The sequence below is a fragment of the Chrysemys picta genome, chromosome 3, assembly GCF_011386835.1.
Source record: "Chrysemys picta bellii isolate R12L10 chromosome 3, ASM1138683v2, whole genome shotgun sequence".
NCBI classification, from domain to species: domain Eukaryota; kingdom Metazoa; phylum Chordata; order Testudines; family Emydidae; genus Chrysemys; species Chrysemys picta.
The window spans coordinates 153,036,970-153,059,470 of NC_088793.1; the positions used below are offsets into that span (position 1 = coordinate 153,036,970).

Here is a 22,501-nt window from a genome sequence, read left to right on the forward strand (position 1 = left end):
ATCGTAAGATGATTCTCTTATTTTGCTCATCCCATTGCACAGCCATATTTTGAAGGGAACTTCCATTTATCTTAAAATCTCACTAGGGACAGTCAATGTCTCTAAATAGCAGTTTGTAAGGCAGAAAATTGGTTGAGGACAGTTCAGGTCATATGAAGTTAATGCTAATAAATGGGATAAGCACCTGCTCTGGTTTGTGAGGGTGCATACATACCGTTTTCAAGGAGGTTTGCAATTTGGGGTATTTCTGGATCACTGATTATTCCTGGATAGAGTCTGTGGTCAGGGACCTCATCAAAGTTATCCATGTTTTTGTGACCTAACAATTGTGTTATTACAATGTGCTTTACCTGGGGATAACCATGAAGGCTTCTATGAAGCTTTAGCGAGTGCACAAGGCAATAGCTACACACTTACTAAGGCCTTGGCTACACTGGCAGTGTACAGCGCTGCAACTTGCTCTGCTCAGGGATGTGAAAAAACACTCCCCTAAGCGCAGCAAGTACAGCGCTGTAAAGCGCCAGTGTAATCAGAGCCGGCAGCACTGCACACTCGCTCGCAGCGCTGCAAGGTATTCCCCTCGGAGAGGTGGAGTACATACAGCACTGCGAGAGCTCTCTTGAAGCGCTGGCGGCACGACTACACTCGCGCTTCACAGCACTGCCGCGGCAGCGCTGTGAAGTCCCAAGTGTAGCCAAGGCCTTAGTCACAGAGGCATTTCATAGCTGTTCTCCAAAGGCTGGATTGCCTTCATATTCCCTTCAACTTGCTGGTTTCACTCTAGAAAGTCTAGAAAGTTTAGGTTCTGGATATCTTAGAGACTTGCATCTCTTGCTACTTAACTGTCACAAAAATTGAGATTAGGTGGGGAACTTTTGCTTACAGCTCCTAGATTTGCAAATCTTGATGCTGAAAGGAAGGTGTTCTTGGTGGAGGGCCCTAGACCATCAGCATCCATGTCTGTTTATCTTCAGCGCACTGTGTAAGGCTCATCTATTCATTCAAGCTCTACCCTCAGGGAGATGTGAATATGGGGCATCAAGATCATTTTAGAATTGAGTACATTTAATCTGACACCATCAATAAATGTAATATATTGTTTTTAAATGTTCACTACATATGCTCAGACCCTGCTAGATGGAATATTTTAAAAATAGAAAAACAAACACATTTCTTGGTCTATTGACTGCTGAAGATACTATGTACTGAAATATTGTTTCTTTATTCCAGAATCACTACATTTATATCCCTTTCTACTAGGCTTGTAGCTACAAAGTGTTTGATGTAATTCACACTCATTCTTATTCACAATTTTTCAACATGTGCTTTCCCTGGCTTGCTATCAGCATTTTTCCATGTGCCATCAGGAGGTTGACGACATCACAGATGAAATTCTAGCAGTCTGAGAGTCAAACTCAATCTGTACCTGCAAATTAATTGTATTGAAAAATATCTTTGCTGACACATCTTTTGTTCCATCTGTTCAGTATGCTAAATTCTGTCATTAACTTTTTTTGGAGAGTGTTTACTCTTTTCCTTGCATAAGGAATGCAACCAGTTTTTGCTACTAAAAATAACAGAGCTAGTAATGTGGAGAAAAACATGGTTTAAAAGGTGATTACATATTCTGAGCTGAATTATAGATGCAGCTACACTTTTATAACAAAGTAAAGGTTCAGGATCACTCTATTCTTTCTAAATTGGGCTCACAGACCAATTTGTATGTTTGAACTGCTAGGAACTATAAAAAGGAAAGACTATATAAATGGCAATACAGTATTTCCTCTTTTTGAGAAAAAAAATGAAACGCAACTAGGATACACAAGCAGAATTTAACTCATCAGCTGCAGAACAATGACACCAAGATTAGAGGAATCAGCTAGGATCATCCCAGGATAGCTGCTAAAAGTGAAACAGTCAAGACCTATTCAGAACACTCCCACCACACCCCGAACAGCTTTAATTTAGATTGTTAAGACTGACTTTTTTTGTGATGGCCAGTAAAGAAAGAGAAAGGATGAGCTTCAGGGTAAGGTAGTGGCCTGGAACTCAAGAGACTTCCTTCCCTGACGAACCAAGGGACACACCCCATCCATGTACTTATTCGTGACACTGATACTGACTTGGACTCTTTATACATTCCATGGGTGGCGTACCCGAGCCCACTTATCCACTGATGCTTTAAAAAACCCCGCACCCCAATCTGGTTATGTGATATGTATGTATCCCGTGATCCTTGTAACTGATACCTGTAGTCCCTCATAACTCAAGCCAGACCCCAGATGTACAGAACCTTCCCTCTTAACTTGTGTATATTTAATTTTAAACATTAACTTTAATAAAATATTTTCCAGTTCTGGCACAGGCTTTCTATATGACCTTAGGCAAGCCACTTAATCTCCCTGTCCCTCAGTTCCCTATCTGTAAAATGGAGATAATAATTATTAATTTCTCCCACCCTTTGTCTGTCTCGTCTTCGGGGCTGTGACTGTCAGTTAGTATATCTCTCTATAGTGTCCAGCACAACGGATGCTACTGTGATATATATAATATTATAGCAGCACCCACTGCTAGAGATACACAGATCAAAAGACAGAAAGCAACATGCCACATGTCATTCTGACTGGGTCAGGGTCAGTGTTCGGTAGTGAAAACAAAATCCATAGCAATTTATGGTATCCACACTGCTCTGTATGTGGGTCCATTATATTCATAATGCATGACATTTATTTTTCTTCACAACATCATATTTTTACTTGTAAGCTGAGAAAATATGACCTGGAATCTTTAAGACACAATTAAGATGGAAATGCATGATAAGATGTGCACAGAGGAGACTAATTAAACTGACACAAGTCAGACATTTTTCCTGCTGGACTGCAACACACTGTCTTCCAACAGTGGCCAATGCCAGGTGCTTCTGAGGGAATGAAAGAACAGGTAACCATCAAGTGATCCATCCCCTGTTGCTCATTCCCAACTTCTGGCAAACAGAACTAGATAGGGGCAAACCCATAAAGTGGGACAATGGCCACTGGGTTGCTGTTGGGGAAGGATGAACAAACGTGGGTGAGATAAAAACTGACTTCACCATCAAAAAAAACAGAAGACAAAGAAAAAGAACCTTCCATTTATTATTTGAAATCATGATTTTTGTGGGCTGATACATGATCTTTGAACGTTTGGTGAGTGAAATACTGCAAAAATCTCAAACTGACTCCAGACCAAAGTGTGATTGAGGTTAACATAAGAACAGCCATACTGAGTCAGACCAAAGTTCCATCTAGCCCAGTAAGGTGAGGAGTTATTTAAAAACTCTTCTACAAAATGTTCTTCTGAACCCCAAAGGGCCAGCCAAATTGCTAGGTCAATATTAGGCTGGATCATACCCAAAATACCACACTGCCAGCAAAACCTTTAGCATCTAAAACTAAAGGTTTATTATAAAGAAAAAAAGAAAGAACAAGAAAAGAGCTGTTAAATGGTAAAGCAGTCACATACATATAAAGCCTTCAAAGTCCATATATCAGGTTCTTAGCAGTATTGGTGAGTTTGCCAGTTTGAAAGTCCCTCTGGAAGACATTCATAGCTTGGATGGGTCATTCAGTCCTTTTTCCAGAGCTTTGTTTGTAGAAAAGTTACTCCAGAAGTAAGAAGCAGGATTGAAGACAAAATGGAGATGATGCAGCTGCCTTTTATAGTCTTTCCCCCATGCATCTTGTATTTCCTTTGTTCCAAACACAGGCTGCCCAGCACATGGCCTGGAATCCTTAGAGTTCTGTCCATAGGCATGGCCCTGCATGCCCTGCTGAGTCGTAAGGTGTAGCCCCTGACACTTTCAATGGGTTCATTGTACAGTTGATGTCCCTTGAAGGGCCATCAAGCAGGCTAGGCAGTGCTGATGCCAATCTGTCTGGGGGTGTCATCCAGATGCACAGAACAAGTATGAAATACAGATATACCCTACATATCTATAACTTATAATACAAACATATAAACAAAATTATCATACTTGGTGAATTGTAACATTTTCGCAGATACCTTACACAGCATATCTTGTCAGATTCCTTGCAATTTTATAATATTGGTGTCAACAATATCATAAAGTGTCTCACATATTCCATACAATGTCACATTGTTAACGTAACAAATAACTAAAAGAGCAATGACTTATTGCAATGCTATTTTACCTTGAATGTGTAGAATTATATTATGCAGGTCCCATTGACATGTGCAGAGACTGGATAAATGCTGTCTGAGGTAAGATTTATGTGAAGCTATAAAGTGAACTCTAATTTTTAAATAAAATTAAGAAATGTTGGTGAATTCTAGAGAGTTTAGAAAAATTCTTGCTTCTACTTTGTCTTCTGTTTCTTCAACACATAAATAAGACTAGGAAAAACGGTTAGGACTATCTCTTCTTAAGTCGATATACATTTTTTTTTGTAAAGTTAATAGCCATACCACCGGCCTATGGAATTTGACTAATGAAGCGAACATTTCAGGAAACACATATTCTACCTTTGGCAGTAAACAAATTCTGGACCATTTTCAAATAATTCAAGATACTTGTCACCACAAAAAAAATTAGCATTTAGTTAGGAACATTAACACCAAATTCTTTATAAACTTTTTCAATACAAGAATCTGACAGCTACTGAAGAAAAAGAGACCAAATATCTATGACTTGCAAGATCTGGGACACTGACAACCCTAACATAAGAAAACCCTAGAGAACAGCTAGTGACAGGTGAACCTCAGATGATTTGCAGGTATGATTTGGATACATATCTATACCTCATTAACCTAAACACTGGGCTGGAAATCTAGTGAGAAAAGGCTCTCTCAGGAGATTAGGAAAATGTATCCATGGCTTACCTGAAAATTTCTTTTCTTGAAGTAATGAGGTCAACAGATCCATGACATTGGGTACTCTGCTCTGTGCAGCCTTAGAGGCAGACCAGAACTGTCAGTCAGAGGCATGGGAGACGAGGCTCCACCTCTGTGAAATGGCCAGGTGAGACACTTCCATAGCGTAGGCAAAACTACTCAAATAGTAGTTATCAATGATCTGCTGTCAAACTGGGAGGGCATATCTATAGCGATGTCCTGCGGGATACAGTATTTTCATTAATGACTTGGATAATGGAATGGAGAGTATGCTTATAAAATCCGCAGATGACACAAAACAGGGAGGGATTGCAAGCACTTTTGAGGACAGGAATAGAATTCAAAACCATCTTGACAAATTGAAGATTTGGTTTGAATTCAGCAAGATGAAATTCAACAAAGACAAGAGCAAAATACTTCACGGAAGGAAAAATCAAATGCACAACTACAACATAGGGAATAACTAGCTGGGTGGTAGTACTGCTGAAAAGGATCTGAGGGATATAGTGGATCACAACTTGAATAAAACTCAACAATGTGATACAGCTGCCAAAAAGGCTAATATTATTCTGGGATGTATTAACACGAGTGTTGCATGTAAGGCCTCTCGGGTAATTGTTCAGCTCTACCCAGCATTGGCGAGGCCTCAGCTGAAGTACTGTGTGCAATTTTGGGTGTCACACTTTAGGAAAGACATGGACAAACTGGAGAGAATCCAGAAGAAAGCAACAAAAATGATAAAAGGTTAAGAAAACCTGACCTATGAGGAAAGGTCAAAAATTGGGCATATGTAGTCTTGAGAAAAAAAGACTGAGGGGAGACCTGAAAACAGTTTTCAAATATGTTAAGGGATCTTATAAAGAGGATGCTAGAAACCCTGCCCCTGCCTGAGCATTTGAGAAAGACCAGGGTCTCCACAAAACAGACACTGATCTCCATGCGGGCAGGTACTCAGTGAGGGAGGTGCAGGAGACGCAGCAGGTGGCTTTCCCTCTCTTAGCACTCTCTGTGGGTTAGCAAGAACAGAGTCCTGGTGACTGAGGAGAAAAGGAATCCTCCTTGCCAACCAATGGCAGACTCTGACAGCCTGAAGATTTTAAGCCTCCCCTGTTTTTTCTCCCCCATCTTGTTCATAATTGCTCTGCAGCAGGGAGAGCTGGAGAGGCAGATGAAATCCGGCAGTTTGTCAGAGGTAGAGCCACACCTCTCCTGCCGCTGATTGACAGGTTTGGGCTGCCTCCAAGGCTGCATAGAGCAGAGTACCCCAACATCATGGATCTGTGGACCTCATTACAAATAAAAATTCCATTCTTTCCTATAGTATCTGCCCCAGAAGAGATATTGGTCCATCAAACCTGGTTTCCAATCCCTAGCCATGGCCAATATCTGGTACTTCAGTAGAAGGGGCGGGGAAGAGGTGAGAAGGGGGAGCAGTGTATCCGGTCAAGTGTGGAATGCTCTTTATGGTTACAGCAGAGTGGGTAAAGGCTAAGGCTAGAAGGGGAGGGAGTTCCATCTTAATCCTAGCAGTGATCAGCCCTGAACCATAACATTTAATTATCCTTATCGCTCCCTGTATACCAACAGATGTTATTAACAGTAATAAAATTATTATCCCTTTCCAAAATCAAGATGCAGTAACACAGGAATATAGGAACTACCTGACTGAACCAGACCCATGATCCATGCAGTCCAGAAGCTTGTCTCCAACAGGAGCCAGCACCCAGATGCTTCAGAGGAAGATTCATGAAATTCCACAGTAGGCACATGTAGAATAATCTATGGTTCCCTGCTCCCTGCAAAGATCTCATTCTAATCCCTAGTAAAGGTTGGTTTAAACCATGAAGAATGAAGTTTTATATCCCTTCCAAAAAAAATTTTAGCCTATCAGTACTTAACTGTGACCACTTATGGCAGTGAATTCCAGGCTGATTATATGTTATTAAATATATAAATACAGCATTGTTGGTGAATGAAGAACCAAAAAATATCATCAACTTACCTCTCGTTCTTGCAATACAGGACAAGGTAAAAAGGAGGGACTGGTCAAGTTTAACTCAGTGTAATTCTGAATATCTCAAGTTCTCTCAGGTGACATTATTCTAGGCTTTGTGGTTTCTCATTACATGCAATTCCCACCAGACCACTATCCAACTCTTTGTTCTGGCTGCCTTGTAAATACCAGAAGAACAGTTTCCCTGGCAGTACTTTGTTAATACATTTCTAACCAAAACCAGACAAGAAGAGATGCATTAAAAAGCGAGTTAACTTTTCTATCAACCACATAAAAGTTCCACTGAAGCTTGGATGAACATTTGGCTTGGTTGTTATCCAGCGGCTTCAAGTCAATGCTTACCTTACAAATCATCAAGGTCTTGGCCCCAAGTCGAGCAGCCTGGATGCACTGATTGGCTCCTTTCCCCCCAAAACCAATGAAAAACTTATGTCCATGGATAGTTTCTCCAGCTTTTGGCAGACGAGTGGTAAGGCTATTGCAATTAAAAAAAAATATTTACATATATTAGTAACTGATAGGTCAAGAGTTGTAAAAATAAGAGTTACATTGATACAATCCTAAATGGCACCAATGTTCAAGTTGGTGCTACAGCAGGAGGTAGTGATGAGTTAGCTTTTCATTCAATAAATCACAAAAACTGACGATATGTGAGACCTGTTAGGTTATCTAGGTCATCCTGTACCCATGCCAGGTTGTTTCCTATCATATTTTATTAATGCTTTGTCCAATCTAGTTTTAGGAGTGCTAAGCAAAGGAGGAACTGTTTTTTTGTCACAAATTTGTACATCACCTAGGACAATGAGCATAGGCGTGCGCACGGGGTGTGCCGTGTGTGCACAGGCACACCCTAATGCAGGGGTGGGCAAATGGCTCCACTTTCCCGGCAGCAGCAAGCTGCCGGCCCCTCCCCCACATTCGCAGGCTGGCTCCCGCCTGCCACCCCTCCTCCGCGGGTCTCCCTCCCGCCTGCCTCCCTCCCCACCCCGTGGGTCTCGCCTGCCACACCCCCCCCGTGAGTCTCTTCCCCCCCCCCCCCGGAGTGTCCCTGCCTGAAAGAAAGCAGTGTGCGCCTCTCCCGTGCCTGCTTGTGCTGCTGGCGTAGCACATTCCTGCTCAACTGCTGTCTGCTGTCCCAGGGTCCTAGTGCCCCCCATCCCCTATTGGCAGGGCAGGCTGCCCTTACCTTGCCCTTCCGCCCTAGCCCTGACCCTCTCCAATGCCCCAAACCCCTCAACCCCAGCCCTCATCCACCCTAATCCTCTGCCCCAGCTCTGAGCCCCCTCCTGCATCATGAACCCCTCATCCTCAGCCCCACAGCCATCACCTCTGCACCCCCTCCTATCCCCAAACTCCCTCCCAGAGCATGCACCCTCTCCCCCTTCCCACACACTCCCTCATGCCCCCCAAACTCCCTCCCAGAGCCTGCACCCCTCACCCCCTCCTATGCCCCCACCCCCAGCCCAGAGCCTGCACCCAAACTCCGTCCCAGAGCCTGCACCCCTCACCCCCTCCTGCACACCGACCCCCTGCCCCAGCCCGGAGCCTGCACCCAGCACCCAAACTCCATCCCAGAGCCTTAGGCAGGTGGAGGGCGGATACGAAGGGGTGGCACCCGGCTGCTATTGGGGTGGCACGTCTGGGTCTTCAGCGGCAATTTGGCAGCAAGTCCCTCTCGGAGCGAAGGACCTGCCGCCGAATTGCCGCTGAAGAGTGGAGTGGCACGATCGCGCTGCCATGGCTTTTTTTTTTTTTTTTTTTGCTGCTTGGGGCGGCAGAAAACCTGGAGCCGGCCCTGGTTGGATAAGGGGTGGCGGCAGTCAGGGGACAGGGAGCAGGGTGGGTTGGATAGGGGGTGGGATCCCAGGGGGGTGGTTTGGGGTAGCGGGTCTCAGGAGGGGGCAGTCACAGAGCAGGGGGGGTTGGATGGGGCCTGGGAGTCCCAGGGTCTGTCAGCGGTGGGGGATGGATAGGGGTCAGGGCAGTCAGGTTACAGGGAGTAAGGAGGGTCCTGGGGAGACAGTTAGGGTGGGGGGGTCTCTAGAGGGGTGGTCAGGGGACAAGGAGCTGGGGGGTTGGATGAGTCGGGAGTTCAGGGTGGCTGTCAGGAGGCAGGGGTGTGGAGAGGGGTTAGGGCAGGCAGGGGGGTTGTATGGGTCGGGAGTTCTAGGGGTCCTTTCAGGGGGCGGGGAGCGGTTGGATAGGCGTGGGAGTCCCGGGGGCCTGTCTGGGGGCAGGGGTGTGGATAAGGGTCGGGGCAGTCAGGGGACAGGTAGGGGGTAGGATCCTAGGGGTGCAGTCAGGGGACAAGGAGCAGGGAGGCTTAGATAGGGGGTGGGGTCCTGGGGGGCAGTTAAGGGCAGAGGTCCCAGGAGGTGGTAGTCAGAGGACAAGGAGCAGGGGGGGTTGGGGGTTCTGAGGGGTGCAGTCAGGGGGCGGGAAGTAGGAGGGAGTAGATGGGGGCAGGACAGGGGCAGGGCTAGGGCAGGCCTCCCTGGGTGCACACCCTAATGAAATGTGCTGCGCACGCCTATGACAATGAGGTCCTGGTCCATGACTGGGATCCCTAGGAGCTACTACCATATAAATAAATAAAACAACAGCTATCACTGTTAAGAAGTTTTACCCTGATATTCAGCCTAAGTTTTCATATTGTTAATTTCATCTCATTACAGCTAATTATACCTCCTTTGACTAACCTAGAGTAATTTCTCTCTCACATTGGTATTTATACCCTTCAGAGAGTTATAGATCATTATCATGTCCGACCACCTCTTAGCTGCCATCCAGACATGCTGTACATATTTATTTCTTTTAATCTTTCTTTGTAAATTACACCTTCCAGCCACCTAATCATTTTTTTCTTCTTTGCATTCCCTTCACTTACATCTTCATGGGACTGGGTGCTCTGAACTGAATGCACTAGTACAGGTGCAGATTCACCAGAGTTGTAGTCAAGATAGTCTGGAATCATTCTATTTTGAAAAGATGTATTTTGTTAACCCTAGCAGATTTTTTGACTACTCCAAGAAAACAAATGAATAAATCACCTCTATTCTTGTGTAAAAATTCACCTGAATTCATAGGGCTAGTCTCCCTATGTCCGTTGTATTCATAATAAATACAGTCTACAGAGGTTATCCTATACCATGGCAGAGCAGCATTTGGTCATATTATTACCCAAAATTCTGCTTCTTTGTGGAAGTGAATACCAAACACAAGGTTCAAAAAATAGAATATATTTTACCTCCTAGACTACCACAAATGCAACAAACCCAGCACCTGTTAGGAGAGCATGCCTTTTGTCACTCAACAGCAACTCATTCAGGTACCTGAACGCTTGCACTGGCAAGCTCCAAAAGATGGTTTGAAGGCTGGTGGCAAAAAGATGCTCAGAGGGGAAGCTATGAAGTAGGGAAAGGGGAAGGTTCAGAGCTTTAGCAAGAATGCAGTGGAACCTTCCCCAAGGAGGAGCAGAATACCTGTGGCTGTTTGTAATTACAGAGCATTAAAGCATGTTCAGCCAAGTAGATCTCACCACTGGCTGAACATCCCTAACCCTTTCACCTGGAAGAAAGTTGAAATGGGACAGCTCTGAACTAGATTCATAGATTCTAGGACTGGAAGGGACCTCGAGAGGTCATCGAGTCCAGTCCCCTGCCCGCATGGCAGGACCAAATACTGCCTAGACCATCCCTGATAGACATTTATCTAACCTACTCTTAAATATCTCCAGAGATGGAGATTCCACAACCTCCCTAGGCAATTTATTCCAGTGTTTAACCACCCTGACTGTTAGGAACTTTTTCCTAATGTCCAATATAGACCACCCTTGCTGCAGTTTAAGCCCATTGCTTCTTGTTCTATCCTTAGAGGCTAAGGTGAACAAGTTTTCTCCCTCCTCCTTATGACACCCTTTTAGATACCTGAAAACTGCTATCATGTCCCCTCTCAGTCTTCTCTTTTCCAAACTAAACAAACCCAATTCTTTCAGCCTTCCTTCATAGGTCATGTTCTCAAGACCTTTAATCATTCTTGTTGCTCTTCTCTGGACCCTCTCCAATTTCTCCACATCTTTCTTGAAATGCGGTGCCCAGAACTGGACACAATACTCCAGCTGAGGCTTAATCAGAGCAGAGTAGAATGGAAGAATGACTTCTCGTGTCTTGCTCACAACACACCTGTTAAAACATCCCAGAATCATGTTTGCTTTTTTTGCAACAGCATCACACTGTTGACTCATATTTAGCTTGTGGTCCAATATAACCCCAAGATCCCTTTCTGCCATACTCCTTCCCAGACAGTCTCTTTCCATTCTGTATGTGTGAAACTGATTTTTTCTTCCTAAGTGGAGCACTTTGCATTTGTCTGTGTTAAACTTCAGCCTGTTTAACTCAGACCATTTCTCCAATTTGTCCAGATCATTTTGAATTATGACCCTGTCCTCCAAAGCAGTTGCAATCCCTCCCAGTTTGGTATCATCCGCAAACTTAATAAGCGTACTTTCTATGCCAATATCTAAGTCGTTAATGAAGATATTGAACAGAGCCGGTCCCAAAACAGACCCCTGTGGAACCTCACTTGTTATATCTTTCCAGCAGGATTGGGAACCATTAATAACAACTCCCTGAGTACGGTTATCCAGCCAGTTATGCACCCACCTTATAGTAGCCCCATCTAAATTGCACTCGGAGAGACCAGAGAGGGATCAAAGGTGTACCTAGTCCTGAACTGTGACACCTGTTTCCAAGGAGATGGGAGTGGAAAGACAGGGTGAAGAAGTGGAAGGGTTCCAGCTATTTTAAACAAAAATACATAGATTTTTAAAAAATCAAACAGATGGGTTATGAAGTATTGAAATAAAGTCAGCATTTACAAATGATTGCCACCCAGAGGCATGTGACATTCTGCAGTGTTTTCCTATACTGCGAAGAGGGGATAACTGCAAGATCTCAAATACCATTGTGTAGTTAATGTGGGTGCATGCTGACTTTTAATGGCAACCATTATAATTGACTGCTACTTGCACTGATTCATGTGTCATCAGAACAATGCCTTGTAGGGAACCAAAATATTGATGGCTGTGGAACTGAGCATGTCTGTGTTTTGCAGCTTTCAAAAGACTCCCGTTGTGACATCATCATAGGTAAGTGCAGGCAAACTTCTAAAGCTATATGTCATTTCATAATGAACGGTCATTTCACTCAACTTTGAAATTAGATCAAGAAAGCGTGTATCCACTGCTAATTCACTTCATTCCTGAAGACTTTTCCAGGAGACTGGGATTTATTCTAGATATGATTAGGCTCAACATAAGCTACGATATATTTAAACAAAGGTCTGTAACCACAGTTTCCCAACAGAAGTTAGTTAGTAGCCCTGCTCTCTGAGTTCATGCACACTTTCCAAGAAGCAGATTTCCATATATATTCTTGATTTAACAGTGATCAGAGCTGTTCTTCTCAGTCACACTGGTCTAAATCAGAAGTAACTCACAATTAAGTCAATAGAACTAAACTTGTGTGAAACCAGGGTAAGTAAGATGAGAATCCAGGCCTCAGTGTTTAAAGCAGCATAGCATAACTAGTGCCTGTGGGAAGCAACCAGCTTGCTTAATATGGGAAGATGACCTTTGTTGTTGTTGATGAGAATGTGCAACATGAAGACCAAAGATCAAGCTAGAACAGTGAATTACAATTATGCAATTTTACAAATAGTCCAAGCAAATTAGGTAAAAATATTCAGCTAGTTCTAAGTAATTCACTATAAAAAACTGATTTGGCTTCAAAGAATTATATCTGATCATTTAGGACACTTCTCCACTTCAAACCTATTATTAAACACATTCACAGTACTGATCTATATATATAGATCTGGAGGTTTCACTTTTACTGAAACAGGTATTCAATCAAAAGAAACATTGTTCAAATGTAATGCTATTATCTTGTCATTTAATTCTGCAATGATAAGTGAATACTAGATTTTGATTATCATCAGACAATCTTAACATGCAATTCAGGTTTCTGTTATGAACAGGCAATGATGAGTAATCTGTATGATTAAGGAACCATATGAGTTCTTAGGTTATTGATGGTGCCACAAAGAGTACTCATAATACCTTAAAAATGATGAAACAGCTAATGTTACTAAAAAAACTAGGCTAAACAAGTTAATTAGAAAAACTATTACACCAACTTTCAGAATGGTTATATACAATGTTTTGTAACGCAATTTACAACTTTGACGTAACTTGAAAACATTAAACTAGATAGCAAATGGATTTAAGTGGAAAACTGAACAGCCTACATCTTAGCTTATGGAGCAATTACTGCTCAATTCTATGAAGAATAAATGCTATATATTGCACAGCAACTACATACTGAAACCTTACATGCCACAGATAAGGATGTCCAGTTCTGACATATTTCCCCATTCAATAAAATAAAATTGTAAAATACATAACACGTGTTTTGCAAATTACGTGCTTAATAATTATATTATTTCACATTTATGGAGCACCAAGATCCCAAAATGCTTTACACGCAACAAGTAGAGGAATCAGTTAACTTATCACTGAAATACAATCTGTTCTTGGACAAGATCCAGCAGGTGTTTAACGGTATACAAGAACAATTCAGTTTTGGACAGGAAATGAAGAATACCATATTAAATTGAAACTTCAGAGGATTTAGTTAGGCAGAATGAAAGTACATAAATTAGAATTTCTCTTCTACTATGTAAGGTTCCATGAGGTCTTAAAAGGTATGAATGGTTAGCATTTTTAAAAAAAAATAAACATCACAGGAAAGATGGTATTGCGAACACTACCTCAATACCTTGCTGGGGGCACTGGTTCAACACTCTCTCATAGGGAAAAGTTCTACCTGTTGAGTCATTAATGCCACTTTCCATGATATTCTGGATTTTCTTTCAGAGTAGCAGCCGTGTTAGTCTGTATCCGCAAAAAGAAGAACAGGAGTACTTGTGGCACCTTAGAGACTAACAAATTTATTAGAGCATAAGCTTTCGTGGACTACAGCCCACTTCTTCGGATGCATATAGAATGGAACATATATTGAGGAGATATATATACACACATACAGAGAGCATAAACAGGTGGGAGTTGTCTTACCAACTCTGAGAGGCCAATTAATTAAGAGAAAAAAAACTTTTGAAGTGATAATCAAGCTAGCCCAGTACAGACAGTTTGATAAGAAGTGTGAGAATACTTACAAGGGGAGATAGATTTAATGTTTGTAATGGCTCAGCCATTCCCAGTCCTTATTCAAACCGGAGTTGATGGGCTGTAGTCCACGAAAGCTTATGCTCTAATAAATTTGTTAGTCTCTAAGGTGCCACAAGTACTCCTGTTCTTCTTTTTGTGGATTTTCTTTGAAGAGCTCCCATCCAAATAGTGGTGAGACCATAGCCAAAGATAGAAAGACTAAGGAGTGGGGGGTGGCGGGGAAGCCATGCTTGCATAGATCTGTTTTTAAATTAATCAAGCTGTAAGGTTTTACTTCTAAATAAAGCTTGAAAATTAATTTGCTAATGTCTGCTCATGGCTTTTAATGTGTAAAGTAATACAAGTGCTACATATTAAGTATTATCAAACAAATACAGTATATATACATTTTACTTTTAAAATTACATGTTCTTAATAGGCAATTTAGAGGGGAACGAGAGATTTTCATGTCCACGTAGGGTATGTCTACACTATGAAATTAGGTCGAATTTATAGAAGCCGGTTTTATAGAAATCGGTTTTATACAGTCGATTGTGTGTGTCCCCACATAAAATGCTCTAAGTGCTCTAGTCGGCAGACCGCGTCCACAGTACTGAGGCTAGCGTCGACTTCCGGAGCGTTGCACTATGGGTAGCTATCCCACAGTTCCCGCAGTCTCCGCCGCCCATTGGAATTCTGGGTTGAGATCCCAATGCCTGAATGATGCAAAACAGTGTCACGGGGGGTTCTGGGTACATGTCGTCAGGACCCTCCCCCTCCGTCAGAGCACCGGCAGACAATAGATTCGCGCCTTTTTACCTGGGTTACCTGTGCAGACAACATACCACGGCAAGCATGGAGCCCGCTCAGATCAGCTCACCGTCACCATATGTCATCTGGGTGTCGGCAGACGTGCTACTGCATTGCTACACAGGAGCAGCAGCTAATTACCTTTTGGCGGTAGACGGTGCAGCATGACTGGTAGCAGTGGGGCTGGCAGCCGTAGGGCTGCATTGCACCAGCCCCTTGCCTTGGCTGTCAATCATGGGCACCTGGGCAGACATGCAACTGTCTCGATGATGATGGCTATCAGTCGTAGTATGCTATTTTCTGCCAAACGCCCAGTATTTTCTGCTAAGCACCCAGAAGAAGCCGAGGGCGTGGGGCTGGCAGACGTGGGGCTGCATTGCTACATAGCAGCAGCCCCTTGCCCTTTGGTAGAAGATGGTATATTACGACTGGTATCCGTCGTCGTCGTACTGCAGTGGCTATCAGTCATGCTGCACCGTCGGCTGCCAGCTTAAGATGTAAAAAATAGATTTGTTCTGTATTCATTTGCTTCCCCTCCCTCCGTGAAATCAACGGCCTGCTAAACCCAGGGTTTTGAGTTTAATCTTTGTGGGGGGCCATTCTGTGTGACAGTTGTTTGTATTTCTCCCTGATGCACAGCCACCTTTCTTGATTTTAATTCCCTGTACCTGTACGCCATGTCATCACTCGGCCCTCCCTCCCTCCCTCCTTCCCCTGGTCCGTCAGATACTAGTTTCGTGCCTTTTTTCAGACCAGGCGCCATAGCTAGCACTGGGATCATGGAGCCCGCTCAGATCACCGCGGCAATTATGAGCACTAAGAACACCACGCGCATTGTCCTGGAGTATATGCAGAGCCAGGACATGCCAAAGCGAAACCCGGACCAGCCGAGGAGGCAATTGCAGCGCGGTGACGAGAGCGATGAGGAAATTGACATGGACATAGACCTCTCACAAGGCACAGGCCCCAGCAATGTGGAAATCATGGTGTTACTGGGGCAGGTTCATGCCATGGAATGCCGATTCTGGGCACGGGAAACAAGCACAGACTGGTGGGACCGCATCGTGTTGCAGGTCTGGGACGATTCCCAGTGGCTGCGAAACTTTCGCATGCGTAAGGGCACTTTCATGGAACTTTGTGACTTGCTTTCCCCTGCCCTGAAGCGCCAGAATACCAGGATGAGAGCAGCACTCACAGTTGAGAAGCGAGTGGCGATAGCTCTGTGGAAGCTTGCAACACCAGACAGCTACCGGTCGGCCGGGAATCAATTTGGAGTGGGCAAATCTACTGTGGGGGCTGCTGTGATCCAAGTTGCCAGGGCAATGAAAGACCTGGTGATATCAAGGGTAGTGACTCTGGGAAACGTGCAGGCCATAGTGGATGGCTTTGCTGCAGTGGGATTCCCAAACTGTGTTGGGGCCATAGACGGAACCCATATCCCTATCTTGGCACCGAAGCACCAAGCCACCGAGTACATAAACCGCAAGGGGTACTTTTCAATGCTGCTGCAAGCCCTGGTGGATCACAAGGGACGTTTCACCAACATCAACGTGGGATGGCCGGGAAAGGTACATGATGCTCGCGTCTTCAGGCACTCTGCTCTGTTTCGAAAGCTGGAGGAAGGGACTTTCTTCCCGGACCAGAAAGTAAACGTTGGGGATGTTGAAATGCCTATCGTGATCCTTGGGGACCCAGCCTACCCCTTAATGCCATGGCTCATGAAGCCGTACACAGTCAGCCTGGACAGGAGTCAGGACCTGTTCAACTACAGGCTGAGCAAGTGCTGAATGGTGGTGGAATGTGCATTTGGATGTTTAAAAGTGCGCTGGCGCAGCTTACTCAGCTCAGACCTCAGCGAAAAGAATATCCCCATTGTTATTGCTGCTTGCTGTGCGCTCCACAATATCTGTCAGAGTAAGGGGGAGACATTTATGGCGGGGTGGGAGGTTGAGGCAAATCGCCTGGCCGCTGATTACGTGCAGCCAGACACCAGGGCGGTTAGAGGAGCACAGCAGGGCGCAGTGCGCATCAGAGAAGCTTTGAAAACGAGTTTTGTGACTGGCCAGGCTACGGTATGAAACTTCTGTTTGTTTCTCCTTGATGAACCCTCCACCCCCACCACCCGGTTCACTCTACTTCCCTGTAAACCATCACCCCACTCTCCCCTCCCCCCTTCGAGCACTGCTTGCAGAGGCAATAAAGTCATTGTTACTTCACATTCATGCATTCATCACACAACTAGGGGGATAATTGCCAAGATAGCCCGGGATGGGTGGGGGAGGAGGGAAGGAAAAGGACACACTGCAGTTTAAAACTTTAACTCTTATTGAAGGCCAGCTTTCTGATGCTCGGGCAATCATCTGGGGTGGAGTGACTGGGTGGCCGGAGGCTCCCCCACCGTGTTCTTGGGCGTCTGGGTGAGGCGGCTATGGAACTTGGGGAGGAGGGCTGTTGGTTACAGAGGGGCTGTAGTGGCGGTATCTGCTCCTGCTGCCTTTCCTGCAGCTCAACCATACGCTGGAGCATATCAGTTTGATGCTCCAGCAGCCGGAGCATCAACTCTTGCCTTCTGTCCGCAAGCTGTCGCCACCTATCATCTTCAGCCCACAACTTGCTCTGTTCATCCCGCGATTCAGTCCGCCACCTCTCCTCTCGTTCATATTGTGCTTTTCTGAAGTCTGACATTGACTGCCTCCACGCATTCTGCTGTGCTCTTTCAGCGTGGGAGGACATCTGGAGCTCCGTGACCATATCGTCCCGCGTCCTCCGTTTTCTCTTTCTAATCTTCACTAGCCTCTGTGAAGGAGAAACATTTGCAGCTGGTGGAGGAGAAGGGAGAGGTGGTTAAAAAAGACACATTTTAGAGAACAATGGGTACACTCTTTCACGTTAAATTTTGCTGTTCACATTACACAGCACATGTGCTTTCATTACAAGGTCACATTTTTCCTCTTATAGTGAGGGCCTGCCGGTTTCGTGTGAGAGATCACTCACGCAGTGCCAAGCAACAGATTTCGGCTTGCAGGCAGCCATGGTAAGCCACAGTTTTTTGGCTTTTTTAACCTTCTTAACATGTGGGAATGGTTTCAAACAGCAGCGCCCTCATTTCCCATATCAAGCATGAATTGGATTGGCCATTTAAAATGGGTTTGCAATGTAAAAGGAGGGGCTGCGGTTTCCGGGTTAACATGCAGCACAACCCCAACTAATCCCCCCCCCCACACACACACACCCAATTTTCTGGGATGATCACTTCACCCCTCCCCCCACCGCGTGGCTAACAGCGGGGAACATTTCTGTTCAGCAGAGCAGGAACGGGCACCTCTGAATGTCCCCTTAATAAAATCGCCCCATTTCAACCAGGTGACCATGAATGATATCACTCTCCTGAAGATAAGAAAGAGCGATAAGGAATGAATGTTGTCTGCATGCCAGCAAACACCGGGACCATACGCTACAATGCTTTGTTATACAATGATTCCAGACTACGTGCTACTGGCCTGGTGTGGTAAAGTGTCCTACCATGGCGGAAGGGATAAGGCAACCCTCCCCAGAAACCTTTTGCAAAGGCTTTGGGAGTACATGAAGGAGAGCTTTCTGGAGATATCCCTGGAGGATTTCTGCTCCATCCCCATACACGTTAACAGACTTTTCCAGTAGCTGTACTGGCCGCGATTGCCAGGGCAAATTAATCATTAAACACGCTTGCTTTTAAACCACGTGTAATATTTACAAAGGTACACTCACCAGAGGTCCCCTGTGTGCCCTCAGGCTCTTGGGTGAGTTCGGGGGTTACTGGTTCCAGGTCCAGGGTGACAAACATATCCTGGCTGTTGGGGAAACTGGTTTCTCCGCTTCCTTGCTGCTGTGAGCTATCTACATTACCTCCATCCTCATCTTCCTCGTACCCCGAACCCTCTTCCCTGTGTGTTTCTCCAGTGAGGCAGTCATAGCACACGGTTGGGGTAGTGGTGGCTGCACCCCCTAGAATGGCATGCAGCTCCGCGTAGAAGCGGCAAGTTTGCGGCTCTGCACCGGACCTTCTGTTTGCTTCTCTGGCTTTGTGGTAGGCTTGCTGTAGCTCCTTAATTTTCACACGGCACTGCTGTGCGTCCCTGTTATGGCCTCTGTTCTTCATGGCCTTGGAGACCTTTTCTAATATTTTGCCATTTCTTTTACTGATTCATCTCCCCATATGGCGAGCAGATCCCGTACCTCCCGTTCTGTCCATGCTGGAGCTCTTTTGCGATCCTGGGACCCCATCACGGTTACCTGTGCTGATGAGCTCTGCGTGGTCACCTGTGCTCTCCATGCTGGGCAAACAGGAAATGAAATTCAAACATTCACGAGGCTTTTCCTGTCTACCTAGTCAGTGCATCTGAGTTGAGAGTGCTGTCCAGAGCGGTCACAATGAAGCACTGTGGGATAGCTCCCGGAGGCCAATAACGTTGAATTCCGTCCACACTACCCCAATTCCGACCCGCTAAGGCCGATTTTATCGCTAATCCCCTTGTCGGATGTGGAGTAAAGAAACCAGTTTAAAGGGCCCTTTAAGTCAAAAGAAAGGGCTTTGTCATGTGAACATGTCCAGGCTTAATTTGATTTAACGCTGCTAAAGTCGACCTAAACTCGTAGTGTAGGCCAGGCCTCAGATACATCATTATTTAAAGTGAACACCAATTACACTATAAGACAAAAAAAATCCAAGCATTCTTCTTGAACCACAAAGTGAGTAGAATTTGACATAGCTAGTCATCTGGCATGCTGTGATTCCTGCTTATTTTGTCAAACGTTATTGTCTCATTTCTTCACTCTGCTTCTCCTTCTGTTTGTTGTAATTACTTACTGTCTGCGATGTTGTACTTTGTATGTACGTATTTTGGGGCAGGGACTGCCATGCTACTTTATTATACATTTGTACAGTGCCTAGCACAATGGGATCTTGGTCTCTAGGTGCTACCTCAATACAGATAATAACAGAACAATGCAGAAATGCTGCATGCAAAAGTAAAGTAATAAAATATATGGGCTAGAACCTGGCTCTGCTCCCTCTGAGTCACTCTTTCAGTGCAAAGGGGAAAAAAACTGGCTATTATCTCCCCTGCTTGGAATTCCCCAATATTGGGGAGTTCCATGTGGGTTTAGAGACAGTGTAGCGAGTGCCTATCCAGCTCCCATAACCACTGGACCCCATTAGGCTAAGCACCATACAAACACATAATTGAAAAGTGGTGAAAAACCCCCCCACCACTTGAGTCATTTAAAATTGAGCTAGTCAAAATGCTAGAGAATATGCTGGAGGAAACACTCCTGCATCAGCTGGAATTTATACAAAAATATAGCAATTCTTTTCAATATCTGATTTCAATGACCTACTTATAGTCTAAATCATTTTCATGGAGCAGCACCTCCATGATATGTGGAGAGAATGGCTTGCGGGATTAAGAATGGATTAGGGGAGCCTTTCACTTGTATATCCCCGGTTTCAAACCAGTCCAGGTCAGTAGTGACTAAAAGTTACTATTATAGCCGGTTGCAAAATGCAGGGGGGGGGGAGGGGGAGAATCATCAAAAGTCTTGAAATTTTTCTATCAACATTTTTTGTTGAAATTTCAAATTTTCTAAAGATTTTGACCACTCTATTAACTGGCTAAGATATAAGGGGGAAAAATCCAAATAAATTCCAACCAGTTCTAGATATCTGATGGCTGTTTGCTGACTTCCAGTCAGTTTACAGCAGACAGTTATCTGCATCTCAAAACCACCACCAAAACTGGAACTTGGCAAAGATGCCAATGAATAAAGGCAACAGAGGGTCCTGTGGCACCTTTAAGACTAACAGAAGCATTGGGAGCATAAGCTTTCGTGGGTAAGAACCTCACTTCTTCAGATGCAAGTAATGAATGAATGAATAAAGGAACTGTGAAGACTCATTTGAGTGCCTTTCCCCCCACATCTCTAGCAGTTTACATTTTTGAAATAGGTGGGCACAGCACTGATGATGTCATTTTCTGTGGAATGTGTAACTGCTGTAAACTCTAGGCTGTAAGGAAATTAAAAATATAATATGAATCTATCTTCAAACATTTAAGACTCAGAAAACATTCCATCATTCTTACCAAACATCTGCCCTGTATTTAAAAAGACTATGGAAATTTTCAAAATTACCACTCTCTAACTTGATTTCCCTCCCACGTTGTTCTTCCTTGATGTCTCTCTCGATTACATTATTTTTGGAACTGCAATTGTATATTTTTTTAGGAGATCTGATTGCAATGTTGGCACAGAACACTTTTTAGATTTCTTCAGTTTGTCCAGTGTTGAAGAAGACTGCTTACACATTTAGAAGAATATTATACTATGATAAAATATCAGTTACTTAAATTAAAAATCCTCATAGCCCACCCAAAGCTGATTTTTGTGTCCTTGAGGACAGATCAGGGTAGGCAAGACATATGTGGACATAAAACCATTCTATAATATTGTGAGAAGGGATTGAATGATAAAATCATTTAACAAAGTGGAAACAATGTGATCTAGTGGTTAGGCCAGGGAGGTCTGCAAGTCAGGACTCCTGGATTCTATTACTATTGCCACGCTTCATGACTTGCCTAAATTGCTGAAATGCTTTGTGCCTCAGTTTCATTATTATAAAACAAGTACAATATTTATCTATCACATAGAAGTGTTGTGAAGCTTAATTTGTTAATACTCACGTTCCATCTGAGGCTCTCAAAAAGGGTTATAGAAATTTCATTTACTGAAGGGGAAACTAATATACTTGTGTGTTCAATTAAATACTTTATGGTAGCAATGGGATATGAGGTGTATTCTCCCTGCTTCCAACCTCCAACTCTCTAAAATCAGGGTTGGAATTCAGTATATGGTTAAATAGCTACATCTTTGACACACAAACAGTTTGCTTTAGTAATGTTACAATCTATAGTAACAAAATCTAAATATTGTTACTATCTAGTCACACTTCAGAAAATTAAAGATTAGGAGGAGGAAACAGTCATCACAAATATTTCCCCCAATGAGGAGTTGTTCTGAAATTATGCACCCCAAGACAAGAATTCTGATAGGTGTGTAACATTTCATTAGGTTCAGCTGTAAAGTGCTCCTTAAAGAAATGACATACAGGCTGCAAATTACTAGTACCACCAGAACAATCTTCAGTCTAGGCTTCATCAGCCAACATGTCACCAGGATAATTCAGGATTATGAACATATTCAAGTATAGTGTATCAAAATCCCAATATTTCCACTAGATCATAGTCATTATTTTGAAACAAGCCCATCTCCGACTCTAATAATAGGATTACAAATCCATTGAGGAAGGTAGTCTCTGGAGAACAGCAATTATTAAATATGGTCTCTCAAAGTATAGGGCCCTGGAATAATTTCATTCCACACTCCAGAACATACCCAATGGGATTATTTTTTGGTGAGAGAATACTATGATAAAAATCTACTCATCCTTTGCAACAAGTAGGAAGCTTTCCTAGGTGAATACCTTTCACTTTTTAATTATCTGAGCTTTTATTAAAAACAGACTAAAT

The 22,501-nt window shown here is 43.8% G+C and overlaps 2 protein-coding genes across 4 annotated transcripts in view; both read right to left on the bottom strand.

The window, feature by feature from the left end:
* Window positions 1–22,501, bottom strand: part of RBKS (ribokinase) — a 107,045-nt gene that overhangs the window by 67,140 nt on the left and 17,404 nt on the right. For all 3 annotated transcript variants that reach the window (XM_042848522.2, XM_005289514.5, XM_005289515.5), the window contains exon 2: window positions 7,247–7,379. In XM_042848522.2, coding sequence (XP_042704456.1) covers window positions 7,247–7,379 — 133 coding nt within the window. The remainder of the gene's footprint in view (window positions 1–7,246; window positions 7,380–22,501) is intronic.
* Window positions 17,114–19,225, bottom strand: LOC135982469 (uncharacterized). The gene is made up of 2 exons (XM_065589295.1): window positions 18,687–19,225; window positions 17,114–17,758 (listed from the first exon to the last, which is right to left on the bottom strand). The coding sequence occupies exons 1-2, from the start codon at window positions 19,075–19,077 to the stop codon at window positions 17,256–17,258; spliced, it is 894 nt and encodes a 297-aa protein (XP_065445367.1). The 5' UTR covers window positions 19,078–19,225; the 3' UTR covers window positions 17,114–17,255.